The sequence below is a fragment of the Budorcas taxicolor genome, chromosome 8, assembly GCF_023091745.1.
Source record: "Budorcas taxicolor isolate Tak-1 chromosome 8, Takin1.1, whole genome shotgun sequence".
Lineage (NCBI taxonomy): Eukaryota > Metazoa > Chordata > Mammalia > Artiodactyla > Bovidae > Budorcas > Budorcas taxicolor.
In genome coordinates this window covers 100,418,720-100,439,397 of record NC_068917.1, presented here as the reverse complement: position 1 = coordinate 100,439,397, position 20,678 = coordinate 100,418,720, and the positions used below count along the sequence as shown (strand labels likewise).

Here is a 20,678-nt window from a genome sequence, read left to right as displayed (position 1 = left end):
TCATAAAAGATGAAGAAATCATGTCTCACAGCAGTACTTTTTCCAAAAATGCATAATTTGAGTCTAGTCATGAGGAAACACCAAACATAAATTGAGGGACACTGCATAAGACAAGCACCTTGTAATCTTAAAAAAAAAAAAAAGAAAAAAGTTAAGCTCCCAAACATCAAGGAAGGCCTGTGAAACAGTAGACTGGAAACCAACTAAATGCATGTGCTCTTCTCGACTGAAGCCGTCTGCTATGGCAGACATCACTAGGACAACTGCAACACGGTAAGTGGGTTTGGGGAAGTAGTGGGTGGGTTTAATTGGGAGCTTTTTGTGCTGTTCCCACAATTTTCTGTAAGTCTGAAACTGTGTAAGGATGAAAAAATTAAGGTTCTTCGCAAAAATGCAAACACAGCATAAAATTTATAACCCCCAAATTTAAGATACAAAATTAAAGTGGAGATAAATATTACCTTAAATGATTATCAAACAAGCAGAAGCAACCTTATTGACCAAAAAGAAATTTGAAAACAAAAACAAAGGAAACCACACAAAATGCCACCATCAACAAATAGGACTGAAATGTGAAAAAGCTGCAAAGAAAAACAAAAAAGATCACTTCAGGGTTCATAAAAGCATCCCTTGCCACACACAAGTTCTTTCATTCTCATCCAATTTTTAACCAATTTTGAGGTAACTTATTGTGTTCTTCTCATCTCCTATTGTTGGCAAATAAAACCCAGCTGATTTCTGTGATTTACTGCCAGACACTCTAACAAAGAATTCTGAGACAAATTTGGACTTTGTCATAGAGATGGAAGATGTCAGTAACAAAACTCAGGATCCACATCGAATATCCTTTGAGACTTAAGGTTGCAGTCCAACAAGCAGTCCTGGCAGACGCAGGCTTTAGGTGTGAAAGGCCACTGGCAGGAAGCCCATCTGGAGCCGGTGGAAGTGTGGAAGTGCTCAGCTCTCATCACAGAAACACTGGAGAAAATTGGCGTGGCTCCTTGGGAGGCCAACCTCGCCAGGTACCTGCAGACCACCTCATGGTCTGGAGAGGAACACTATCTACAAACATTTGTAACTCATCCTGAGCCAGGTGAGAAGAGAGGATGAAAGCCTACTAGCGCAAGAAGAACAGAAAATAAGTTTGCGTGAGACAGGAGGCAGAGGTCTGTGCTCCAGCTACGCGGTACCTGTTGAAGGATCCATTAGTATCCAGTCTCTGTGCAAACTGAGCTCAATGGCAAAGATAATCACATTTCCATTCACTGTGGAATCCACAGCACATGTGAAACAAATTCATCACCAGTGATGTTTCTTTGGTGCTCCTAGCCTCCTCTTCACAGTGCAAACCCTTCTCGAGGGACCACGTTTGTCATATTAACTGTATGATAGGGAAGATCTTTTATAACCAGTTTGTCACTACTTGCTGCGGCTCCCCAAACGTCAGTGCACAGCACTCTCTTCCCTAGCGAGTCCAAGCTTTGCTCCCTACCTCCCTGTCACCGTTACTCCCACCCCCAAACTACCCACACAGTTCAGGTTCAACTGCTCTCTCCCTCCAGGGTTCCATTCACTCTTCCAGCTGTGGTTACGATCCTGCCTCTTACCGACCCAAGTCTGATCCCAGGGCCCAAGGATTCCCAGATGCATTCGTTCGACTTTTCTGTTTTGATTGAGTCATCACTATGCAAAGTGCTTCTGACACCGCTTAATGCTCAATTTTGGACTTCTCTGGTGACTCAGATGGTAAAGAATCTGCCTGCATTGCAGGGGACTCAGGATGACCCCCTGGGTCGGGAAGATTTCCCTTGGAGAAGGGAATGGCTACCCACTCCAGTATGCCTGCCTGGAGAATTCCATGGTCAGAGGAAACTAGTGGGCTACAGGCCATGGGGAAGCAAAGGGTTGGACACACTGAGAATAGCACTTTCACTTATTCACTTGGTGCTTTATTTCGTTATCTTACTAAAGCACAACAAATAGTATAGCAATAGCGAAGAATAATTTTAGACATCACATACATGCCAGACTAGCACACCAGGCGCTCCTCCCTTTGATAATGAATACGTGGGGGTGATAGCACAGCTCTGAAAGACCCCATGGTGGTCACAAGCAAAGCAAACTGAAGTTAAGACCTCAAGAGGCCAAGAATGACAAATAAAAGGGGGAAAAAGCGTCAAAATGTAACATATGATGGGCATAAGTGCAATCTAAGGATGGAAAACTTTCTGTAAAGGGCCATAAGGTATTTAGGTTTTGCTGGCCAGTCTCTGTGGCAACTATTCAACAGCAAACCTCTTTAGCACAAAAGTAGCTGCTTATAGATAATATGTAAATAAAGGAGCATGGCTGTGTCCCAAGAAAACTATGGGCACTGGAATTTGAATCTTGTCACCTTTTTGTAAACGAAACACTGAAAACTGTAAAGGCCATTCTTAGCTCATGGCTCACAGAACAGGCAATGAGCCAGATTTGGCTCATGAGACTGCAGTTTGCTGGCCCCTGGCTTAGAACAAAGTGGAACAAAATGGACAGTGGGAAGTCAACTGGAAGAACACATTGTACCTGAGCTGCACAGCCAGGCAGTTCAGCAGAACAGATGTGGTCAGGAAGGACTCCTGGGAACTGCTTGCTTTTGAATACTTTGCAGCTATCTCAGGCTAGCTGATGTAAGAGAAATAAAGAGAGGTTTGGAAAAGGGAGAACTCCCTGAAATCTCTAAAGCCCCCATAAACTTTGATATATACGTTCTAGCAAGTGTCCCATCTCTGTGTTGATGTTTTCACTGTGAACACAAACAGGAGACCCAATAAAACCGACCTAGTGCTGGGCATTCCACACTCTAATTCACCACCAACAAAGAAAACAGAAGGATCAGTGATGGGGCACTGTCCATTTCCAATCTAAGATTCTATATAGTAAAATCATTTTAAAAAATGAGAAATGCCATGTTGGATATATTGAAAATATTTTATAATTAATTCTCCAGAATCCTAGCCATTGAGTACAGGAGAAAAAAAATCATATGGTGGAACACTTCAGTATTTTTAAACAATGTAAAAATATATTTGACTAGACGGCAGTAAGAATTTAACAAGTATAAACTTAAGCTTCTTCAGGTCTTCCATAGAGCAACTAAACAATCAACAGATTTCAAGAAACAGATGACAGAATACCTCCAATGCAAAAATTCCAAAGTCATGGAGCCACTTAGATTAAGAGATTCACCAAAATGTTTGTAAATTAAAAGATAACAGCAAAAGGTCACATAAAGCCTATTACTTTCATGGTGTCATGGCTGATTCTTTCTGCAGATAAACAGAGCACTGTAAAGAATGGCCCAAACTTGGCCTGAACTGTCTTCTGGTAATTGTTAATCCCACTAGTTGTAGTTTTGCTGTCCAAGGACAAAAGCTCCATGTGATCGATCACCCCCTGATGTCACTTTCCAGAGAAAAGAAGAGGTGGCTGCTGGTTGTTTTTTCCTCTCCTTTTCTAGTTTTCACTATGCTCTAAGCAATTAAGTAGCAGATAAAACATCGTGAAAATAAATGAATACTCTGTTATCTCACCAGAAATGCCATCCCTCTTCCCAACTCATTGCTCTACCTTGAAAGATGAACATATTTACAAATCCTCATTTTATTCTGAGACATTTTTGCACAATCCATTATAAAACATACAGGTAATACAAAGTCCAAAGGTCTTGTTGTGTTTATGGAATAAACACATAAAGATTAAACTACATGATTAACATGGGAAAAAAATCATAATTTTATTTTCATAAGAGATAGGTTATGAGTGGATGATGTAAAAGCTTAAAAGTCATCACCAAACTGTGCTAAGGATTATTAAGAGATTATGTAGGATGAAATCTGTGCAAATTCATCTTCTTAACTCAGTATAAGATGGTAGAAAAAAATTATTTCTTTAGTCTTTCTAATATTCAGGAAAAGAGAGCTGAAAAAAAACAAGTAGACACACCTGCCCCCTCTTCATGATCAAATAACAATGCCAACAAAGGAGATTCCAAAGAAAAAAGCTGAGATGAAAAAAATCCAAATAAAAGCCAACATTGCTATTAAGATTTTTCTTTTAATATGCCATGAGATATCTTGATTGTATATTTCCCAAAGTACTATTCCAGCCGCATCTCCCAACCCTTCCAAAAGATTTCGCCAGTCTTTCCAATGCAATAAAAGATGCTGGATTGTAGTTCTGTCCACCTTCTCTTTTCAAAAGCAAAATAATCCTAACAACTTTAATGGTCATACATTCTTATCTAATAAGGAAAAAACATTTACAAATGTCAGAAACCCAGTTTTGAGACATTTGCATTAATCTTGAACTGAATCAGCATTTTGTGGGTTTTAAAAAAGGCAGCAGTTGGAATTCACGACTTGCTGACAAACACATTTCTGCTGAGGGAAGGGGAAGACAGGGAGAGTGAATGCTGCATTTCTTCATTGGCCCCAAAGTGCTAACTCCACAAAGGGATACATCAAAAGCAAACATGCAACCGTGGTTTTTATAACTTTTTACTGCAATATAACAATGAAGTAAACAGTAATTAGGCAGCTACCAATTTACCCCCCAAAATAAACCAAAAAAAAAAAAAATGTAAACAGAAAAATAACTCTGCCTATACTTGTACAGCTTTGCAAATCATGTTAGAAGGGTCTCACATTCAATGATCAAGAAATTTAAAATAGCAGTTAATTATTTTCATCTTAAGAAAATGTTCCCCATCTCCCCCCTTCAACCCCAAATATTTATCATGAAAGAATGGGCTTTCTTACACATTAATTTTATACTTATTTGAAGCAGCAACAATAACCATCAATAATTTGGCATTTCTGTTTACAGTCACTCCCATTTTTTTTTTCCAATTTCACACAGCCATTATCCAGTGTTGCCATAAAATAGGGACTGTAGATTCTAGGTAGCAAAGATTCTTTCTGAAACCAATGTTAAGTCAAAGAAATATAAAGCAGGGCATTACACTAAATTTCTGGATCTAGTACACTAAAAAGAGTGAAACCTAGGAAAAGTTAACTACTGTTTTATAGAAGAAATAAAGACCTGCAAAAGCTGATTTTTGGTTGTATAATATTGTACACACTGTGTGGATTTGCGGCATCTGCTAGCTGAAGCAGACATGCACTGTATTTATCCCTGCCCTATATCCTAGACCCTCCCTCCCCACCCCCAACAATCTACTACCTTATACCAAGTATTGTGGATATGAGCCCAAGTCATCCCAGACAATCCAGTGAACAAAGTTAGTGTAATGCACTGGTGTGAAGTGTGAGATTAAAAAAAAAGTCCCTTTCAATCTTCATCAAAGTTTTGCTGTAGAAGAAAATTGGCAGCCAAGTTCTCATTCTTCTCACAAGCAAAATATGCTTGTATCACAAGTCCTTCAGGAAATCCTAATGCCTTTAACTGAAAGAAAAGAAAGAAAACATATTATGGAGTCATCATTGTTTGAAAACATACTATAAGGGATGCAAAAACTTGAGAATTTTAGATGAATTCATCCCTTTCTGATCATGGAGCTGCTGTCCAATTCAAGGAGCTAGATGGAACTTGGGGCCCTTTCCTGTAACCACTTACAAAATTCTTTGCTCCTAGTTAAAATTTTGATGCTAAATAGATACTTTGATAATACTCACTGGCATTAACACTAAAAGTTAGGTGCTGTGGTAGTTTAAAAATAAATGACCCTACAGAAATCTGTAAATCAGATGGCTTTTAGTACATAAGCGGTGAAACTATGGATGAGAGCAACCGGAGGTGGAGGTGAGTTTAACTACCTAATCCAATTATTTGTTTTTTGTTTTTTTTTTGTTTTTTTTTAAGCCATATCCTTAATAAGGGTCAAATATCACTCTTAACCTCCTTGCTTTATGAAACACCTCATACTACAAAAATGGGTGGTCAATTATTAGTAATATTACATGACATACTTTTGAAGTCAAGACATACAGTATTCTGTTTTTATCTGCTTAATTTTTATAGCACTTTAAAAGGTGATATGATCCATTTATTTTCATAGTTTATTGAAAATCACTTGCAACTCAATAATCACTGCTTTTAAAAGCCTTTAAACACTCAGGTGAGGAGAAGGCAATGGCACCCCAACTCCAGTACTCCTGCCTGGAAAATCCCATGGACGGAGGAGCCTGGTAGGCTGCAGTCCATCAGGTCGCTGAGGGATGGACACGACTGAGTGACTTCACTTTCACTTTTCACTTTCATGCATTGGAGAAGGAAATGGCAACCCACTCCAGTGTTCTTGCCTGGAGAATCCCAGGGACGGGGGAGCCTGGTGGGCTGCCGTCTATGGGGTCGCACAGAGTCGGACACGACTGAAGTGACTTAGCAGTAGCAAACACTCAGGTGAATTAATCTAATTTCCCAGGTGCCATACATTTGTCCCTTGCATTAGACTATATCAAGAAAGGACCTTTATTTAAAAACCAGGCAAAGCTCCTAATTCAGCATGATTATACTCATCCATGAAAGGAGAAGAAACTAAAAAATAATTTTGTTATTTAGGTCTTGTCCACGTTAAAGCTGGGCTAGCTGAAGTAAAAGGTAAATAGGGCACAATCCAACTATATATGCTTTACAGTAAGACACACAATTTAGATTGAAAGACACAGTATGCTGAAAGTAAAAGGATAGAAAAAGACATATACCATGCAAATAATTATACAAAAAGAGAGCTTAAGCGGCTTTATTAATACCAGACAAAACAGACTTCAATTAAAATTGTTACTAAAACAAAGATATTTTATGATGATAAAACAATCAAAAAGACTTCATTATAAACAAAGAGAACAACAAAGCCCCCAAATACATAAAGCAAAAACTGACAGACTTGAAGGGAAAAATGCAACAATAGCTGGAGACGTCAATATCCCCAAGTTCTGTTAACGGATAAGAGAAGGCAGAAGACAAGCAAGTAGAAAACCTGAAAAAATGCTAAACCAACCAGACCCCAGAGACACGCACAGAGCAGCCAACAGTGGCAAGTCGCACACCCTTCTCAAGTACACACAGAACAGTCTCCACGGACCAGGCCAGGCTGCAAAACAGGCCCCGGTGAGCTTCTAAGGATTAAAGTTACACAAATTATGTTCTCTGACCACAATGGAATGAACTCAGAAATCAATAAAAGAAGGATATTTGGACAATTCATAAATGTGGAAATTGATAAAACCCTAAAAAACCTACAGATCAAAAACTGACAAAATTAGAAAATACTGAGATGAATGAAAATAAAATGTCAATACACTGAAATTTACGGCATGTTGCTGTAGCAGTTCTTGCAGAAGTTTCTAGTTGTAAATGTCTACAGGTCCAACTCAGATACTGCAAGTTCGGCTACAGAATACTGCTATAAAGCGAATATGGCAATAAAGCAGGTCACAAGAATTTCTGATTTCCCAGTGCATATGAGTCATGTTTACACTATACTGTAGTCTGTTAGGTGTGCAGCAGCATCACATCTAAAAACCAACATATATACTTTAATTTAAAAATACTTTATTGTCAAAAGTAACCATCTTAACAGTCAAAAACCTTCAACTGGTAAAAAAAGGACTTAACTGCAAAATGTAATGAAGCGAGGCACAATAAAACAAGGCCATGCCTGTGTAATAAGAGATAGTAAATCAGTAATCTAAGTTCACCTTAAGAAACGGGGGGGGGGGGTGGGGGGAGAGGAAACTAAATCTAAAGCAAACAGAAGGAAATAAAATAGAGACTAGAAAAATACAGAATCAATAAAACCAAAAATTCTCGCTTTTTTTCCCTTTAAATCAACAACATTAACAAACCTTTACTGAATTGACAAGAAAAAAAAAATCTGAGAACTCATATGACTAAATCAGAAAATAAATGTGGGAACATTATTATTACTTTTTATAGAAACGAAAGCAACAATAAGGGAATACTAAGAACAGCTTATGCCAACAAATTAGACAACATATATGAAACAAATTTCTAGAAAAACAAAAACCACCCTGACTCAAGGAAAAAAACAAAACAAAACAGAAAACCTGAACAAGTCCTATGACAAGAGACTTAACTAGTAATCACAAAACTTCCCCAAAAGCCAGGCCCAGATAACTTCACTGGTGAGCTGTACCAGCAGTTTAAAGAAAAATCAACACCAATTCTTCATTAACTCTTCCAAACGAGAGAAGAGGAGGGAACTGACTCCATAAGACCAGTACTAGCCTGACACCAAAACCAGACCAAGACACCGTAAGAAAACTACAGACCAATACTCCTTACGCATGAAGATGCAGAAATCCTCAACAAATCACTAGCAGGTCAACTCCAGCAACACATTAAGAGCATTAAACACCACGCCCATAGAGGATTCACCTCAGGAATGCAAGGCTGAGCCAACACAGAAAAATCAATCAGCACAACAAAGTACATTGACAGAAAAAGGGACACGATCACATGACCATCTCAATCAACACACAATCGACAAAACCTCACATCCTTTGTGATAAAAACATCCAATGTAATAGAAATAGAAGAGAACTTCCTCAACCTGATGAAAGGAATCTCATGAAACCCACAGCTAACATCAAACTTAATGGTGGAAGACTTAGTATTTCATTTTCCTCTAATATCCGGAACAAGACAAGGATGTCGGCTCTTATCACTGCTATTCAACAATAGAGGAGGTTCTGGCAGGACAATTAAGCAAGTTAGTATATATGTGAATAAAAATAAACAAAGGACACCTGAATTGAAAAAGAAGTAAAACTATGTCTACCTTCAAATGATCTTACATATAGAAATCCTAAGGAACACACACAAATTAAGAATTAACAACTGAGTTAAAGAAGGTAGACAAAATTGACTTTGGGTATACAAAACTGCATGATACACAAAATTGTATCTCCATATAACAATGAACAATCTAAAAACTGAAATTAAGGCAACAATTCTAGGGACTTCCCCGATGGTCCAGTGGTTAAGACTTTGTGCTTCCAATGCAGGGGTCATGGGTTTCATTCCTGGTCAGGGAACTAAGATCCCGTATGTGTTGGTGTGGCCAAAAATAAATAAATAAAAAGAACACAATTCTATTTATAACAGTGTCAAAGAATAAAAATAAGTATTTTCAATAAATGGTGCTGGGCAACTGGATATTATACAGGTGAAACATATCAATCTAGACTCCTGCACCTCACATTATAAACAAAAAGTTAACTCAAATGGAGCATAGACATTTTTCATTACATAAATGTAATAAGAGCTATAAAACTCTTTCGGGAAAACACAGGCTCAAGTCCTCTGACCTTGGGTAAGGCAATGTTCGTATAACACCAAAAGCAAAAGCAACAAAAAGAAAATTTCTCCAACACAGAAATCAAGAACTGACAGTCTCAAAAAAAAAAAGTTGCTATAGAACAAGTGAGGCAATTGTCTACTGTCATTTCTATTATTTGAGGAGGTAAAACAGCACAATATATAAAGTATCTTTTAAGAAATACTAGTTATAAACCTTGAACACTTATATGGTTATGTCATAAAGTCAAATTAAAGCTCAGATGATTTTCTAAGTATTAAGTTATACTGCAATGGCACAACCTGTACGGGTTGACCTCATAAGGGTGAAAAGAGAATTGAAATATCAGGTTCTGATATCCACTATACATATTTTATATAATTCACACACATATATTTATATTTAGAGACAACAGTGAAATAAAATTTGAAATATAAATTTAAAAAAGGATAATCTTGAATTGAGCATATACTTTTTTCTTCTTGAATTTTAAAACATCAATGAAATCTTTAGCTTGATTTATTTATAACAATTTCATGCTACTGGTATTTAATGCTGGTTCTTGGGCTTCACAAAGAACATGATGAGAGTAGGGCTGAGAAGAGACTGTCTCCACTGCAACCCCTACATGAAAAACGCTCTATTGGGCTCCGCTCAATAGGAGCTATCTTCCACGATGGAAATACTCTGTATCTAGGCTACCCAATGCAGGAGCCACTAGCCCCAGTGACTACTGAGCATCTGCAACATGGCTAGTGTGACTAGGAACTGAACTTTAAAGTTTTACGTAAACTCACCCTTTCTATAGCTTCTTTTTCCTGAGGCGTTACTTGAATGTAGTTCATATGACCACTTCCAGCTTCGGCGATTCCTCCACTGCCACCTCCTCCCCCTCCTCCTTGACCACCAGCTTCTTGAACTGGTTCATTTAACATCTGAATAAAATGCTCCTGATGTTGGCTAATTTGCTGCAGTGATTTAAAGAACACAACAACAACACATTGTTATAAAGTACCTCCAGGAAAATAAGAACTCTAATACAAATAAAAAGGAAAGCTACAACTCTGCAATTGCATTATTTTAGAATGATTCTGGATTAGTCAGCCTTTGGAAGGATGTGATTTCTTGTAAAGAAACTGAGTATTTCAGAGGGAGGTAAACAGTGAAGAATTAAAAGAATTCAAATTCTTTTTCATAAACACTCCACTCCCCCATTACTATTAAAAAACTACTTGATGGCTAAAAGAAAAATTATATTTATGTCTATATTATCTTTATCTTCCACAACTAGCAGGCAGTAGAATGCTACACAAAACTCAAATACTTCATGACCTGAACAATAAAATAAGCCCACAGGTATGTTTTCTAAGAGGCAGTGCACCTCTAGTAATAAGCTTGAGAAAGAGAGATTTAAAAAATTAAATATTTCTTTTTGCAAAAGTTTCTCATATTCTTTAATAAAGTGTTTCCCAAACTTAGTATTTGACTAAATTAACCCCACCCCAACCCCAATTCTCTTTTTATCAGTACCTCTATAACATTCTCCTGAGGGTATCTTGGAAGAACAGTTTATACACCTGGTAGAGGGGAAGGAGTGCCCATTGACTTCTACAAAATGTTAATACATCCTAACCATTTATGAAACTGATTAAACAGTCACCTGAAGTAACTGTGGATTTTCTCGACCTATCTGTTGTAGCAATGCTGGAAGCAGGGAAGGATTCTGTTGAATAATTTGCCTCATCTGTTGAAACTGAGGCTGATTCCGTAAAAATTCAAGAGGGTGTCCTAAAATAAACATAAACATTTTTAAACAAAAATAACAAACATAATTTAGACAGCAAACGCTGTGAAGAAAAAAAATGATTTGAGTTCTAAGATGTATATAAAATGAAGTAAGTAACGACAATCTTCAAATTGTACCAACTTGCAAGTCTTATACTGCAGAAATTATTCCTACTAGCTCAGGTAGAGAGTGGGTTTGCCAGGTGGTACTAGTGGTAAAGAACCTGCCTGCCAACGCAAGGGACATAAGAGATGCAGGTTCAACCCTGGGTTGGGAAGATCCCCTGGAGGAGGGCATGGCAACTCACTCTAGTATTCCTGCCCGGAGAGCCCCATGGACAGAGGAGCCTGGCGTGCTACAGTCCATGGGGCTGCAGAGTCAGACACGACTGAAGCGAGTCGGCACAGCACAGCACACAACGCAGAGAGAACAGAACACTAAAAGCAGGACGTTTTCCTACAACTGCCTGGGGCGCTCAATCTATCAAAGAACACTGACAACCTGTGCCTGCATATACTCTATAAAAAGCATTAGAAGCTGTTTCTGATGCTCAAAAGTCCCTAAGAAATATATATACCAAAACCAAGAAACGCAAAAAAACCTACCCTCTTTAATTGTATTTACGAAGATTAGTGAGAATTTTCTAGATGTACGTTCTTATCTCCCGCATTATTCAAGACAATCATTCAAATTAAAATGGCCACAGAGCACGGTTATTTACTCTTCTTTGTGTAACACTAGTTTTACAGAAGAAAACAAGACTCAGGAACTAAGTTATTCAGTAAGTGCCACTGGACGGGACAGCACCCAAACCTGAACCAAAGCTCTGCTTCCTCCATTTCCATGCTGAATCTCAGGAAATGAAAGCTTATCCTCTGGGAGACTGCACACAAAGTGCTTAGGGATTTTTATCAACCAGAACTGACTGCCATAATTAGAGCTAGGAAATACATAAAGGAATGATCTCTTCAAAATTAACAGTTTGAATTACTTTATCAATTTTACAGAAGAAAGAATGAAAGAGAACATTCCCAGGCCTCTCACAGGCTCTAGGCTTTGCTTCCTAGTCAAATCTTTGCCAACTCAAGTGTGGGTGCTAGTAAAGATAACTGAATTCAAGCTTTGATTTCACCTCTAGATACAAGACATTAAATATACTAGGTTTCATTTTCTTGCTTCTATAATAACCATTAGGATCCTGCTGGCGTTGGAATTATATTTTATGATATTTATAGGGAGAGAGACAAGGTGCGCAAACCACTCTGAATATAACACTAAATGCAAGCTGGGAAGCATCTCTTCCTTAGAACAAGCTAAACAGAAATATGTCCTTTACCAAAACTGCAGTGATGAAGTTTAAAATAAGAGTATCTTTTATATCCACGTAGTATAGTTTCTTCTGGGCCCTTCTCTAACACTGAAAGAGATTTTAAGAATTATGATGCTCTGAGAATGAACGTCACCTCAAAAGAATTTCAGGTTAAATTATTTTAAACTGAAGATTCATGGCCATTTCTTCCCCATCAAAAGATTCCACTTTACCTCCAGAACTTGCTGTTGTAGTTGTTGCTGTCGTGGTTGCTGCAGCTGCAGCCACTGAAGACTGCGGAGCCCCAGTGCTCGCTGCTGGAGGGGGGTCAACCACAGCCTGGCTCTCTCTATCTCCAGGAATTCCCTGTAACATGATTTCCAAGCTTTAGAATAGCTCACCATTCAAAGTTAGTTAAATATTACACAGAATAAGAAACTTTGTAAGTCTACTCAATATCCTCGTCTAATTTCTAAAAGCATCAAACAGATGTCTGCTTCAATTCAAAGTAAAGGATAAACACAAACAAAATCTGCACATATTCAAGATTAGAAACGGCCTCAATGTGGTATGGATGAATCCATATTGCTATTATATACAGCAGCACTGCCCAACAGAACTTTCCATTTCGGAACACCTCTATATTTATGTTGTCCAATAAAAATACCCATTAGCCACAAGTAGCTACTGAGACCTTGAAATGTGGCTAATGGTACTAAGACACTTAAAAAAAGAGTTAAGTATTAACTTACTTGTACTTAATAGTACTCAATAGCTACCCAACTAGATAGTGTAGATCTAAGACATAAAGGAATTTTATTAATTAAAAAAAATCATGAAATGATGTTTATACAGCAACACATATTAATATCTAACACCAAAGTATCAGGCAAGATCCTAAACTTGCATATAATACTATCCAACATTAAAAAGCTAATTTTTTAAATTTTCGAAATATCAACACAAATCTTATTAGGACATATCTGACTTTTTAGTTCAATGGTTAAGACTCTGCATTTTCACTGCAAAGGGCATAGGTTCAATCCCTGGTCAGGAAACTAAAATCCCACAAGTTGTGTGGTATGGCCCAAAGGAAGAAAGAAAGAAAAAAGTAAATGGGTATAAAGAATCTTCAAGTTTTGGGTGATAAGTTTGTGACATTTATCTTCTGATGTTATTATAACTTAAAACTGCACTAAGATTTTTGGAATACCCTATTTTGATAAAAATGATTTATAAGACTTCTCACATATAGCTATCAAATAATCTTTATAGGTTTTGGAAAGGGAATAGAGGAGAAAATACTGTATATGAATATGAGATGGTACTAGTAATCACTTCCATTTCCCAGTAAACCAGAAGCTAAAATCATAAACATATAAAGAATGAAGGACAATAAATAGCAGAATAATAACTGCTGTATTAGATGTCCCTCTAGGCACTGCAAGCCACTCACGAATTCACACCCTTAAATGAGGAGCTATCAAGTGTGGACAAACTATATACAGATCAAGGGTCCAAAAGCCTCCATCAAATTCTCAAACAAGTTAGCTAAAGTCAAAAGTTAATCACCATTGTTACAGATCTACCTCAAATTCTCACACACAAGATTTAGCTTTTTGTTAGATTATTACTTCTTCCTATACACTCACTTGCACTTATATAGATTCATCAAAAACTAGCAACAGTTCAAAGCATCAAAACAAGTGCCTGCTTCAATTGAAACTAAAGGATAAACTGTTTCCATGAACCTCTCATCTATTTATTTGCATTTGATGCTAAAGAGTAGCAACTGTGAAAAGAGTAATTCATTTTTTTTAAACCCCCAAATTTCAAATCTACAGGGTCAAAATATTTGATGACACCATTAAAACTATGCAGAATTCCAAAATCAGGTATAACTTAAAGCCATTCTATAAAAGGAAAGGCAATGTTTTTATGTAATACACGTTTTTTGGGGAGGAATGAGGGGCAACCATAAACTGATCCACAATAACTCTCGATCCAGTATGATTCCTCAATTTCAAACTGATAATTAAATGAACTTTCAAGTGGACAATGGGACAAGGAATTCAAAAGTTAAATGGTATGTTAAGATTTTCTGAACCTCATGCCAGTAAGCAGGAAATGACCGGAGGAGAAGCAATTATCTGCTCATGACGGGGACTCTTCTGAAACTACTCTCTGAAAAGGAGTTTCTACCAGAAGCACACCTAGAAACAAGGGAATGGATTGAACTGTGGATGGTATTCTCCAAGGAGTTAGGATCTGAGATGATGTTTAGGGTAATACGGACTTTTGATAATATTCTAACACACCAACGACAACTGCAGAATAAAATCTTAAAACTAAAAAATTAATCCAATATTACTGCAAACTTTTACAATTTGCTTTTGGTCTGTGTCACATCTGTAAAACAGACATTCATTGTCATAAAATATCAAGGGTTTCAGTTCATGCCCATAACAGTCTATTTCTCAAAAACTTTTATTAGTAGGGGAGTCTACAACCTAAAATTCCCCTAAACCCTTGTGAAAATCTGGGATCTGAGTTGTCCAGATAAATCAATTATCTGAACTTTTCAGCAAACTCTTCCAATTTTTAAAAGCTAGCAAGTAATTACAAAAATTTACATAGTACAAAATTTGACTTGGACTTCCAACTTGAAACTTTCACTCTACATAGTACATCCAGGATCATGTTTGGCAGGCAAAAAAGCTACTGAAATGTTGGATTCAATTAGTTTGAAAACCTGCCCCACCCTTAGCCCTCTAACACATAGCTCTCATCCTCAGAGGATGATATAACTAGGTTAGACACTACTACCCCAAGTGAATAGCCAATTTTAAAACCCATTTAGTCACATTTTCTGATTCAAAGTTTATCACAATCTTTTAGAAGAGGTTATACTTTATTAACAGAAAATGATAATGCACTAAGAAAAATACTGGGTTGACCAAAAGGTTTGCTCTGATTTTTCCTTAAGATGTAATGGAAAATCCCAAAAGAACTTTTTGAAAACCCAATAAATGTCAATAAAAGCATTAATTAAATCAACCCAATAAAAGCATTATGCGAATGAGCATACATCACCATGATCTTACAAACTGCTATTGTTTCTTTAAAATTTCTGTTTCTTTGAGATTTCATCCTTAAACAACTAGAACCAAGAAAGCAAAATGTTTCTCACCATTAAGAGATACTCCACTGCTCTGTCAGGGTTGTTGAAACTGGCTCTCAGGGCTGCAATTACTTGCTCTCGCTCATAGCCCATTGACATGATCTCAGTTACCATATTCTCGTAAGACTGACCTGTCACTAAAAAAAGATGTGTGTGTGGATGGAAGAAGGGAAAAAGGAAAAGAGAAAGAAAATTCAATAAACAAACATTCTCCACATAATTTCAGTGGGTGTATATGTATGTATGCACTGTCAGGCACTACAGTGTTAGGAACACAACGATGAGTAACTAAAACACACATACAACTACTATAACATACATGTGGTAGGTAGAACAATCCACCTCCTCCCATCCTTACAGACTGTGAGTAAGTTAGGTTACAAAGCAAAAGGGAATTGAGGTTGCTAATCGGCTGACTTTAAGATAGGGAAATTATCCTGGATTACCTGGGTTGGTCTAATGTAATGGTAGGGGTCCTTAAAAGCAGGAGCGAAGCAGATGAGAGGGTCAGAGGAATAAGTGCGGGCAAGTTAGAGAAAAAAGCAGGGGCAGAGATGTTATGGGCTTCTTTGATGACAGAGGAAGGCGCTATGGCCAAGGTATGTGGTCAGTCTCTTAGAAGTTAGAAAGGACACCGAACAAATTCTCCCCCAGAGTCTCCAGAAAGGAATGCAGCTCTGATTTAAGCCCAATGAGTTAGCCTCTTTATTTTAGTCCAGTGAGCTTCACGTCAGACTTCTAGCCTACAGTACTACAGTAAGATAATAAATGTGTTGTGTTACACCACTAAGGTGTGATACAGAGCAGCAACGGGAAACTAATACAGTATGTAAAACACATAATAAAAATATCAAGTACAAAGGTAGCACAAACATATAACCCAATTAGGAAGTCGAGGGGGGCAACCTGGAAGAGGAGACAAATGAACTGATTTTTGAAAGCAAGAAGCGGGGACATTTCAAGCAATCAATTGTGCTATAATAAGCTGTTTTCCTTTGACACCTTTTATTATCAAAGCAGAGGGTAATAGGGGTTGGAAGCAAGAAAGTCAGAATGTCTCATACCATATAAAATGGTACAATTATCTCTATAAGTCATTTCCCAGAGATCTCTCCAACCCCAACTCACTCTGTATGGAAATGTCAGAAAACACTCTGATTTAAAGCAAGTTTTCCTAACAACTAGTGATGATGAGCATCTTTTTATATTTCTGTTGGACTTTTGTACATCTTCTTTGGAGAAATATCTATTCAATTCCTTTGCCCATTTTTTTTTAAACTATTGAGTTGTATGAGTTCTTTATATATCAAGGATGTTAACCTATCATATACATATATATAGCTGCAAGTATTTTCTCGCCATTCTATAAGTCTTTTTACTTTGTTGATGGCAAAATTTTCAATAAAGTTCCAACAGCTATGAAAATATAGCTTAAAAAACTAAGTATCACTGAGCAAATTCAACATTTGGTATCTTGTTTAATGACTTTTCCCTTCCTACTCCATTAAGTACTCAACTTTTTAATTACCCACTGATACAATTCTGGCACAAAGCACTCAAGTGTCAGTATACTTTCAGTAATCTAGTTCTCAGATAAAGAAAACAGTATCAATAATAAAATCAAGTGCTGTGGACTATCAGAACTATATTATTTTAACATAGTGTTTTTCTCACTCAATTCTCACAAGAAACAATTTGATCAATGGCTATTAAGCCATGGTGCAGAGACACAAACACAAGCTGTCTAGACCCTAGAGCTCCCACACCTAATCCTTAATGCCATGCCTCCTAATTAGTCAAGTTATAAAAACTCAAACAGAAGTGTCTACATGCAGGCTGGGTACATTTTAGATCCTAAAGGTACAAGGGAAATGACTCCTAGGAAAATTAGGGACAATGGACAACATCAGACAGAGCTAATGAGACAGAAGAAATAGTGAAGAAAATGTGATTAAGAATGAATTCTGAACTTATCATCTAGGATAGGAGGTGTTATGAAAGGAACAATGACCTCATTAGATCTGCCTTTTAGAAACTCCACTGTGGCAAGGAATAGACCAGTTAAGAGAGTAATACTAGAGCATCAGGAAGGGAGGGACGTCAGCTGAGGCAATTAGGTGGTAGTAGAAACAAAGATTCCAGAGACTTTAGGAAGGAGATCGGTAGGACTCCTGGTCTCACTGGTCAAGAGAGAAGAGGTCAAGGTTGATGCTAATACTTTGGTAGAGCATGGATGATGATGGAAGCAGAAAGGAACAAAAGAGAAGAATCAGATGGAGGAATAAAAAATTTGCCAATTTTGAATCTAAGGAGTTTATGGAGGTTATAGGTTTTCCAGCTGACAGCTTAAAGAATGAGGCTTGGAAGTCAGAGGGATATACGTACTGGAATTTTAACATTGAGAATCCTTAAAAGTACAGCTGACCCTTGAACAATGTAGGTTTGAACTGTGTAGGTCCACAAATAATTGGGTAACTGCATCCCTAGCATACTTCTGTATGATCCATGGCTGGCTGAATCTGCAGATGCAGAACCATGGACAGAGGCCTGACCGTAAAGCTACAGATGTATTTCTGACTACACAGAGTTGATGGCCCTAACCCCTGTGTTATTCACGGGTCAACTGTGTATGAGTGGTATTTTACTATTCCCATGGTCTGAACTTTGAACAATGACCTAGGGCAGAACCCTAGAAAAAAACTCATACATTTAAGGACCAGGCAAGATAGAAAGAATTAACCAGGAAGCCTGAGGAAGGAACAATCAGAGATACAGTTCAAGAAAGAGAGGTGTCACAGAACCCAAAGAAGAAACATTTAAAGAAGCAGGGTATTGACGTAAAGACTGGATAAATTAATGATTAAAGGGTAAAGGGATCCTGAGACCATAACAGCAGTTCTAAGACACCACCATCAGAGACCACAGCAAGGGCCAACTAGAGCTGTGCATTCCTGGCCTCCTGCCAGGCAGCATCAACGCATTCCAACTGAAGCCTAACAGCGACAGCCAGACCCTCCAACAGCATCAGGGGGGAGTGTAGGCTGGTTCCAGCTCTGAGGCTACAGAGCATTTTACACATCCCTGGGTAATCTTGAGCTGTTCCAGAACCTGTGTAACAACTTCCTAAGATTAAGCTTTTACTGTCTGAAATAAGAGTGATTTCTGTTTTCCTGCTTGCTAGACACTAAGCCCATACTCGTATGGTAGCAGGGTAATCTCAGAAAAAAGTCCTCACAGGTATGAATGTGGGTTTGGTACACCCAGGAGATCTTAGGCTGATTAAACAACTATTTTGCACCTTTGTGCTTTTCACATGGCAATCAGGGCATCACAGAGTTCAAGCTCAGTTAGGTCAGAGGGCCAGCCCGTATCTTATGTGATACTACTGCTGCTGGAAACTTGCTGCTGCTGCAGCTACACAGAGCACCCAGAAGCCCATCCTCCATTGAAGCTGCACCCCCACCTGCTCCAGTCTTCCACCTCCCCACCATTTCCTGTGGTACAGAGGAGCACCAAAGGGCAGGAGCGGGGCTACCAGCTAACCACCGACAGCAGGCACTGTCCCAGGGCAGTCACGGTGTAACCCAGTTACAACTGTAACCCAGGGACAGTTACAATGGGAAACGGGCTACTGGTTCTGACAGATGTACGTGTGAAGGGAAGACGGAAAGTCATTACCCAACAGGTAGAAAGTCAGGATAAAAAGGTATTTTCACTCTAAGTACAATACAAGCAACAAGATGCAGATGGGGACCTACAGGGCTACAACCTGGAATAAAGGCTGGAGATGAATGAATAAAGATGAGATGTGAGACAGATTTAGTAACATCTTACACTCATTTCAAAGACACTTCCTAATAAATGTATACACAGATTAAACTTCATTTTAAAACCCATATTTGGAAAATGGAAAATATGTCTGCTTTAAGGAAAGAAGTATGCTTAACTCTTAACAGCACGATTTAAATGATTCAACATAGAGAACATTAATTTACAAAGTCTTCAGTAACATCAACTGAATTATTTAAATCATTTAACCACCTGATTATAAGCAACCATGAAAATGATCTAGAGAAATGAAGCCTCTTCCCTCTTATAAAGTAATTCACCATGTAGATACTTACCAAGTGCACTTGTTGCATCTTCAAAAAGGTTTGACCGAGAAGAATCACCTGATGTACTGTAAAATATTTTCAGAAAATCATGTATCAGAAAGTATGTAAAATTTACCTTAAAGCTTAGTAGCTGTCCAATTTGTACAGACTCTTTGGTTTTAATTAAATGCATAAGTTTGGCTACAGTGTTTAAAAAGGTTTCCAGATTAAAACCCAGAGCTTTATCCATAACATTTATGGCTTGGGAAGAATTTTAATACTCATTCTGTTCTGAAAATCCATCATTTAAAGAACTTACAAATAATCTGTAAGTCAAATCACAGTCAAAGAAATACCAAAAGCTGTACATGATGTAGCACATATAGAAACTGTATTTGGCTGGAAAGGCCTTGGAAGTCTTTATATAGTAGAATTTCACTTATATCTTATAGTTAAGTTCCGAACACAGAAACTGCAAGAAAGTACTCAAGCAAGGAACATAGCATTAAAAAAATGCAGAGGCAGGACAGACTCGAGCTATAACCAAGTTTTAAACCAGTTTAAAAGGACTAAGTTTTCATGGGACTTCCTTGGTAGCCCAGTGGCTAAGACTCCACGCTCCCGATGTAAGGGGCCTGGGTTGATCCCTGCCGGGGAACGAGATCCTACATGCCACAACTAAGAATTGCTGCAGCCAAATAATATTAAAAAAAAAAAAAGCAGAGGAGGCATCTCCTGATCTCCCAAATATATTAAAAAAACAAAAGGATTAAGTTTTTGTTAGGCAACTGAAGATGAGTCTAGAAAACAAAGTAGACACAAATACGATAATGAAAGACCAGGAAGAGGAGGCCAAAGAAAAATGAGGTTAACAAAACTGGTAAAGACAGCAGTTAGCAATTTAAATTACAACATACACAAACACAAGATACACATATACCTGTGTCCCAATTTTACAAACAAAACTCAGTAGACTTCAGTTCTGA

At 37.8% G+C, this 20,678-nt stretch overlaps 1 protein-coding gene across 1 annotated transcript in view; it reads right to left on the bottom strand.

Annotated features, from left to right (window-relative positions):
* Nucleotides 1-4,524: 4,524 nt before the first annotated feature.
* Nucleotides 4,525-20,678, bottom strand: part of RAD23B (RAD23 homolog B, nucleotide excision repair protein) — a 42,682-nt gene continuing 26,528 nt past the window's right edge. The window contains exons 5-10 of the mRNA XM_052644579.1: nt 19,723-19,778; nt 15,608-15,735; nt 12,651-12,783; nt 10,983-11,110; nt 10,120-10,290; nt 4,525-5,445 (exon numbers count right to left, since the gene is read on the bottom strand). Coding sequence (XP_052500539.1) covers nt 5,332-5,445; nt 10,120-10,290; nt 10,983-11,110; nt 12,651-12,783; nt 15,608-15,735; nt 19,723-19,778 — 730 coding nt within the window. The 3' untranslated portion in view covers nt 4,525-5,331. The remainder of the gene's footprint in view (nt 5,446-10,119; nt 10,291-10,982; nt 11,111-12,650; nt 12,784-15,607; nt 15,736-19,722; nt 19,779-20,678) is intronic.